Source organism: Gavialis gangeticus, unplaced genomic scaffold (assembly GCF_001723915.1).
Source record: "Gavialis gangeticus isolate Ggan-Ray unplaced genomic scaffold, GavGan_comp1, whole genome shotgun sequence".
Taxonomy (NCBI): domain Eukaryota; kingdom Metazoa; phylum Chordata; order Crocodylia; family Gavialidae; genus Gavialis; species Gavialis gangeticus.
Window position 1 is genome coordinate 2,508,033 of NW_017729000.1, and position 8,330 is coordinate 2,516,362.

Below are 8,330 nucleotides of genomic sequence, written 5' to 3' on the forward strand. Positions count from 1 at the left end.
CCTTGGAGGAGTGAAAAGAAAGATTGGCAGAACATATCAGTGACATCTTCAATAAATCTCCCTAAGGATCAGCTTTAACTTTGATAAGGTGGAGATGATGGCACAACGTGGGCGTTTCCCGCAAATTCATTACTGGATGAACTTAAAGCAGTGATTGAAAGATGACAGAGCAACAACTGACCCGGTGAAGATCCCATCAGCGCAGAACTGCTCGAGGCAAATTGAGAGGGCAATGAAATGGGAGTATAGTGTGATTTCCCCCCCAAAAAGTGATCCCAAGAACTGACACAAAGCTGGTTTATTTCCGTCCCAGGGAAAACCTTCCATGACTCATCTTACATAGATTTAGAAACTGCAGGGAGAACAAGCCTATGACCACCAGTTCATTTTTGCTGAAATCAAGCTTTTGCTGACCTGATTTTCATCTATCGTCACAGAAAAAAGCAATGTATGCCAATGGCCTGCTAATCTGCATGTTGTGGATTTCCAAAGTTCCCTGGCTAGAAAATCAATGCAGCCAATAATAGGAGTTCATATCATCCAAATAATTAGAATTTTGGGTCAAAATGCATAACCTTCGGTAAAGCTAACCCAAGAGCTAGCAGTCTTGTTTAATGTGACCATTCATGCCAGGCAAGGCTGCGGCTTGTCCCCATCTTATTTGAAGGCGTATGGATTTTGCTAGGCCACAGATAGGCCGAATGGAAGTGGTAGACGGTGGGTTCGGAGATGGAGTTGAGGACGGACAGTGGAAAACACGGTCTTTCACAATCTGCCGGACAATGCTGACTCATTTACTCTTCAAAGACAAAAGTTTTGAGCCTCTTTTGTCTCCCAATAAACTTATTTATTTCCTTCAAAGCTACTAATAAAAGTCACTTGTCTGGATTGTATCATTCCTAACAATTGATGCTTGCGTATTTGTTGTGAGCTGCGAGAAAAGCAAGAACTGTAATTCAAAAAACCGAATACGGTATGGACAACCAATGGGCTTAGCCAGGACACCAAAATGGGAGTCTCAAAGCTACATCTTAAGCTCCCTCCTAGATTTATCAAAACCCTAGGAAAAAACAAGTCCCCAGAATGCAATCTGAACAGCTTTCAATGTGCAGATGTCTGGGTGCAGATATTCAAGGTAATGTGCCCTGATAGAATAAGCAATTAAGAGCTCCAACTGTCTACAATACTACAAGTATTACTGGAAGAGAGAGAGATGGATTTGGGACATGGAGAATTTGGAAAATAGGCTACCTAAACCAGCCTTTCTTAGCAACCCCACAGCAAAGGATAGATGCTGAAAGCATTCAGGGCATGCTTCCCGGTGTGGTGCTGGCTGAAGTGGCATTACTACAACTGAATAGAAAAGGGCTTGGAAAAATGAGCCCAGGAAAGGGACAACTGGTGCCATTTGGCTTCTGAGAGGTGTGGAGAGTTGATGATGACGATGCAGTTGAGGCAGGGATCTCAAATTTTCCCTGCTGGGTTGGTATTGTTTTAAGACCTGGGGTGATACCAGGACCGTCAATGAACGAAAGGAAATCCGTGCAAAAATAATATAAGGGGCAGAGCGACTTGCTCAGTTTAAAGCATTTCTCCCTGGAACACCATGGGAGGCAGTCCCACCCCCAGGTTTACAGGTGAGGCTTGGAGACTAAACTACTTCCCCAAGACCATTCACAAAGTACGGGAAGGGCAGGGATTTGAACCAGGGCCTAGGCTGACACGCTAGCAACTGGGCCATTGCTCTTCCCACATAGCAAGGCTCTTCATGGGACCCAAACCTCCCACATCTAATTAGGAGCTTAACTCTATCCCATCTGCAGGAATTGAATGCAGCTGTCTAGGTGCTTTTGAACCCAGGCAGCCACCTGTCAGTGTTTATAAATGTCTAAATACCTTTGAAAATCCAGTTCTAAGGAACCATTTCCCAAGGCCTTTGCTTCCTTCTCAATAATGCAAACTTTAGGTGTCAGCCCTGCAGACATTTGCTCACATCAGCAGGGATCCTGGTTTTCTCTGATAAAAAAAAAATCCCCAATTTTCAGATTGAGAAAGTAACCCCAAATCCAAATTTTTCTGTAATTAAAATGAAACACCGCTAATATATAGATATAGATATATATCTATATATCTATATCTATCTAAATAGATAGATCTATATTTAGATAAATATATAGCTATAGCTATCTATCTATCTATGTAGTGCTGTTTCATTTTGATCATGGAACAATGTGGATTTGGATTTGGGGTTACATTTTTCCATGATTAAAATGAAACACCACTAATATATAGGTGTGTGTATCTATATATATATATCTATATCTATAATCTATATATATATCTATGTATATATAGATATATATAATCTATATATCTATGTATATAGATTATATATATAGATATAGATATAGATATATATACGCACGCACACACACGTATAGAGGTGCTTCATTTTGATCACAGGAAAATGTGGATTTAATCTGAAAATTGGGTTGTTTTTTTTATCAGAGAAAACCAGGATCCCTGCACATCAGTAAGCTTAGCCGTGGGTATAGTCCCATCACATGTGAGAGGACTAGAGTAGCTCGTGTGCGTGTGTTCGTATAGTTGGTCCCTAGGTGGGAACAACTTAACTCAGCGATGTAGCTCCAAGGAACCAGCAGGATGACTTGCATGTGCACGCTTACTCGCATGCACAGACAGCTGGAAGATCAGCCCTTAGCAACAAAGAAAGTTGCCTGTGGAAGCAATTTGCATGTTGTAATAAAGAAACTTATCATGTACTTCAGTAGGGTTGGGGGAAGAACACACGCCTATTATCAGGGCTCTGCTTTATGCTAAGACAGCCTGGCATTGTGCACTGTATAATGAATTGTGGCAAATACAGCTGCTTATTGTTGCTAGTGATTTTTGGGTTCATTCTCCTAATGATGTATGTAAATATCTGCCATTAGCGTTAATGGCAATTGCGCATTTGGACCAATGAAAGAATAGAGCTTTCTGTCCCTGCAATGGAAATGTCATGACAATTATTTTAAAAATTTGCCTTCGTGACACCAGCCGCTTTGTTAGCATTGGATACAGTTTGCAGACGTCTCCCCAAATGGTACTTTGACGTGGTTCTTCACCTCCTTGCAAGTGGCACAGCTTTAATTGGTCTGTGGAAGGTCCTCTTACACTTGTCAGCATCACAATATATGCAAAAACGGCTAGGCATTGATTAACCTTAAGCATAAGTGCTCCATTGAAACCAATGGGGCAACATAAATGTTCAGTGGAAAGGAGGGACTGAAGTGTTTTGCCTGAAGCTAAGCGCGTGCTTACGTTCTTGGCTGGACTTCTTGGCACTTTGAGTCCTGCCTTAGGCTGAGATATAGCAAACAGTCAAGCTCAGTAACCAGTCTCTAAAGTGCTTGAAAATTGGCCAAGATTAGACAAGGATGACAGTGAACCTTAACCTAGACTAGATGTTCCCTATCTTGGGGTCGCAACCCTATTTGGGGTCACAACGATAAAAAATGGGGTTGCAAAGACGCTTGACAGCATCAACCTATGATGATGAATATGCTTCCTGTTTATAAATATAAAAAAGAATAAATATGTTATAAATATAAACAGGAGTAAATATAAGCAGGGTTGTTTAATGGTAGGGCACCACCATAAATATAATTCATAGTTAAAGCAATTGAAATAAACATCAACTAAATGCACTTAATAGCTTATTAAGACTTCATTTTCATTGTTGCTTTTTAAATCTAAAAAAGAAGTTGAAATGATTTTAAATGTTGTATATGAAAAATATGAAGATCATAAAGATTGTAATGCCATCTTCATGACTTGTGGAGCTTGCCTGCATCATTCTGGAGTCGCAAAAAATTTCCAAGGTTTAAATGGGGTCATGCTGAGAAAAAAGTCGGGAAGCCCTGACCTAGGGTTTTCTATTAACGCTTCGGACCTAATTAAACATTTCTCACTGGCATAAAAGCAAGGAATCACCGGGGACCATCATGCCCTGTCTTGACAGTATACTCACATAGACATTCACACATGTTCCTGTGTATCTTGCATAGACCTCCCTGCAGTACGAAAGGCTACACATGCAGTATGTCCAACTCTAGCTGGTCTAATGCAGCACAGGTGAATTGTCTTATGAGAATTTATCCGAGCTGAATGTTTGGCCTGGTATATTTATATTCGAGGAACTGCCTTGTCAAAGCAAGCACCTAAGCTATTGGCACGAGAGGTGAGCAGAGGAAGAAACTCATCCTTGTAAGCACAGTCCTTTCTGCATGTGCAGATAGGGTGGGTATCGTGACACATTTTTAACTATTTTCATAAACATTTTATTTTTGGGGGGCTTTTGAGTTGTCCCCCTTTTGCCTACTGTGAGCTTGGGATAACGCTTCCAACATTTCCGAAGCAATTACAAAACCTGCGATCCAGTGAAAGTCAGTCCTCAGATTCCCAAGGGAATTACAGGTGCCAAAATATATCCAGTGGGATTTTCAAAAAGTGATTAGCCATATTAAGTGGTCACCTCCCCATGCGTCCATTAGGATTTTGGCACCTAATCTGCTTTGGCATTTTCCAAAATCCCAACTAAGTAATTCTCTGCAACTTTAGGCAGGTTAAGTCACTTTACTTAGGCTTCTTTTGAAAATGTTATTGAGAATCATCCACTAAATAGCTGTAACAACACCCCAAGCCTTCAGATGACAGCATTTGGAGAACAGCAGGGCCAGTCTCAAAGCAACTTGATAAAACACATATTAGAGACAATATTTTTACAACTTGAATGAATTTTGGATGCATAAAACATGGCCTACATTTTTGCCCCCAAACACCCAAAATACATACTGCAAGGCAACAGAGTGAAATGATGTATAAGCAGCCATAAATGTTAACCCTTCAAGCTCTCCACTGTGGATGACTCCTGACAGATGTGATGAAAAAGCTTGCAATAGCTAGTGAAATTTAACAGTCTACCAAGAATATCCAACAGGAGAAGCAGCAGACTTTTGGACTTGGTAGAAACTCTTAACTACACTGGCAAACACATAGTTGCTTTTAATTTTTGTTATACTTAGAAAATGAAGTAGGGGAAACAAGACGTCATTTGAGACTTTATCTGGGCAATAGAAAACATAACGGCACCTAGTAAAAGCCTGAGAGTGGGATTTTTTAACTGTTAATATTATAAATATGATGCCACGTCCCCATAGCCCACAACCTAGTGTTGTAGACAATCACTGAGCAGCTAAAGAAGTTGCCTTCAGTTTCCAAATGAAGCAGGTGTGTATAACAGAGCCACTTTGATTTTTCTCCCTAACTGTGAACATGGCAGCAGTCCACAGCGGTACCAGTCTAGCCATACACAGGATGCTAGTTAATACCTAGGTTTTATGTCCAGTAAGCTGATGTATTTTTTTATTATCCTTGTGCATAGCTGCTGTTACCATGCTGCAAAAGCCGGGTTTGACATTTAGCTCAGTGCCAGTGTGACAATGCTGCTGTAGCAAGGACTGGAGGAGCTGAACAAGGCAGGGAGGGGTCCCCTTCCTTACATCCCTCTTAAATCAGAAGCAGAGTAAAACAAGAGCAAAAAATGGCTGACTTACCCCATGGCGATGCTCGAAGTAAGCCAACTTGGACTTGGTTAAGACGAAGAAGCGCACTTTGAAGTTGGAGGGAGATGTTCTCCTTTTCTGCTGGGACTTCTTGATCAGCTGCTCCTCCAGGAGGATGCAGTTATTCATGGTTTGGTAGAGAACGGTCCTGGCCCAGGACAGAGAGCTTCTGCCGCAGCCCGGCACACCACGCGCGCCCCGAGAGAGACGAGAAGGGAGACAGTTAATTTCTCACCAAAAGGTGTTCAAAAGGCAGCGTAGGTGCTCTGAGCTTTGTCTTTCCGTCTGTCATCTAGGCAACGCTGTCAGGCTTCCTTTCTGTCAAAACCATAACCACATCCTCTCCAGTCATGAAATGAACAGCACATGCTGAGAAATGCTCCAAGGTAAATGTTGTGGAAAAAAGTCACCTTTGGAGGGCACTCAGTCAGGGGGACTTCAAGGATCAGGGATCAACGGGGCAGGACGAAGGGACAGCCTGTCCAGTACCCGGTCCAAAGAGCTTAGGCTGAATTTGGACCAAAGGGAATGGCATCTTCCTTGTCCTCTTAGAAGTAGGTCATGAATCCAAGCCCCTTTCACAGACACCTGGTGTTGTCGTACTCCCCGCGCGTTTATCAATTCAGGACTTTACTTAATGCTTTACATTTAAAACTTCTTTTCAAAGAAGTTGTTTCTATTACCATCAAGTCTCTGACATGGGAGTAGAAGCAAGTTGCAGATTAAACATTGGGAACGTACGGCAATGATGTAGAAATAGAGATTTCCATTTTTTAAATATCATCCATGAATCTCTTGCCTGTCACTCAATTTTCCAGATGTGCTTGGAGGAAGACAATTAGTCCCTGCTGTGTGTCCTGGGAAAATCTCGATGCAACATGTTCTCAGTACATACAGCTCGGGGCGATATAATCTGTAGCAGTGGGGTCTATATACTGTACCAGGAGTTAATGGTTTCCTTAACTTTCCAGTGCAGCAGACCAGAAAGTCTGCAACAGCTTCAGGAGAATTAAAAACCAGAGAATGTTTTAGATGAATTCATTCATTGTTTTATCTGATATCAATTGGGATTAATTATGCTTCACTTCCATGTGCCAACATGTCATAGCCTTTGTATTGATGCAGTATAACTACATGGTAGAAGCTGTTGGGTAATTGAAAAGGGGACAATGAGAAGGAAACAAATGGAGTTTGAGCAAAGACAAGCAGGTAAACGCGCCTGTCGCCAAACAACATTAGCTGGGTCTTTCTGAGTGTGTCTACACATGTACTTTAATGCGCATTAACCTATTTTAATGCACATTGTCATAAAAACGGTGCACTTTCACTAATGCATGTTAAAATAGGTTAATATGCCTTTTTTGAGTACTTCAGAATGGAGGCACTAAATTTAATGCGCGTTAACAAAAGCGCATTAATGAACATGTAGACATGCCCTCTGACAACTGTTCCACTGTAGCATTATTGCAAGCAGTTGCCTTTTCAAATAGCACCCCTGGATGTCAGGGTTCGTAGCATACTAAAATGAATGGAGACAGTTTGCACCTCTCTTTAATTCATTTTTTTTGAGGATGTCTGTCAACTCCAGAGAAAGCGCTGTATTGGCCTGAAATTAGCACACGTAGAGGAAGTTGTCTTCTCAAGCAGAAGTTGGACGCTTTTAAAAATAAAGACTTTTTTTTTTAGATGTTAAAGCCTAGTTTTGTTGCTGGGGCCATTCTGCGACACATTCAATGAACTCACACAAAACGTTTGGGGCTTGGGAGCAATATTTTTCAACATGGGTTTGCTATGCAAACATCCCTGCAGAGTATACCTGCTGCGCTGCTGCTTGTTGCATTGAGTTCAGGTACAGCCTTCCAGGAGCATCTTAATCAGTCATCATGGGGATCTTCTGCTGAAGTCCTGTAGAGATTCTGCATTCATCCTAAGAGCAGAATTTCCCAGTTGAGACCTGCCATATAAATCAGGAGGGGAATTTTTCAAAAAATATCATGAAAAATGGAAGAATAGGAGACTGTTAAAGAAAAGTTGTACAAATTAGGCCTGAGTTACCCATGTGTCTCTTTTGCAGAAGTGATACAGTACTTCTAAACATAGGCAGAAGTATTGTGTGCTAAACCAGAAGGGCTGCCGGCCGTCTCTGTACCTCCTTGACCAATTGATAATTAGCTCCAGGGAATCCTTACAGTTCTGCAGGGGAGCTGATTGCAGTTGATCTCAATGCAATTTCTCCTGATTTCACCACTGTGGATGATTTTGGGATCAGGCCTCAGAGGTTCACACAACATAACCTACTTAGTCACAATTCCTTATTTACGATCACGTTGTATTCGTCTCTCATTATTTTATGGTTACGCTGTACGCTCCGGACATTGCAGAAAGGCAAGTCTGAACAAGCTGTGCCCAGGCGAACTCCACCACCCGGTGACAGACTACCTGGGAGAGCAGCCAGTGGTTTTCAGCCTTTTTGCATTTAAAGACCCCTAAAAATTTTTGAATGGAGGTGTGGCATGCTCTATGAATTGTAATTTTTCTGATTGATCGTAGGCGTCTTTTGCAGCCCCCTTAGACATAGCCTGCAGACTACAGGAACCACAGGATGAAAACCACTCGTCTAAGCCATGTGTAGTGGATTCATTTGGCAGCCAGGAAATCGAGGCGTGCAGTGGTCAGCGAACCCTAAAAATCTGGGACAGGGAT

The 8,330-nt window shown here is 41.8% G+C and overlaps 1 protein-coding gene across 2 annotated transcripts in view; it reads right to left on the reverse strand.

Annotated features, from left to right (window-relative positions):
• The window catches only part of ITK (IL2 inducible T-cell kinase), a 42,300-nt gene extending 36,408 nt beyond the window's left edge, over window positions 1-5,892 (reverse strand). For both annotated transcript variants that reach the window (XM_019506083.1, XM_019506081.1), the window contains exon 1: window positions 5,619-5,892. In XM_019506083.1, coding sequence (XP_019361628.1) covers window positions 5,619-5,756 — 138 coding nt within the window. In that variant the 5' untranslated portion in view covers window positions 5,757-5,892. The remainder of the gene's footprint in view (window positions 1-5,618) is intronic.
• Between the last annotated feature and the right edge of the window lie 2,438 nt (window positions 5,893-8,330).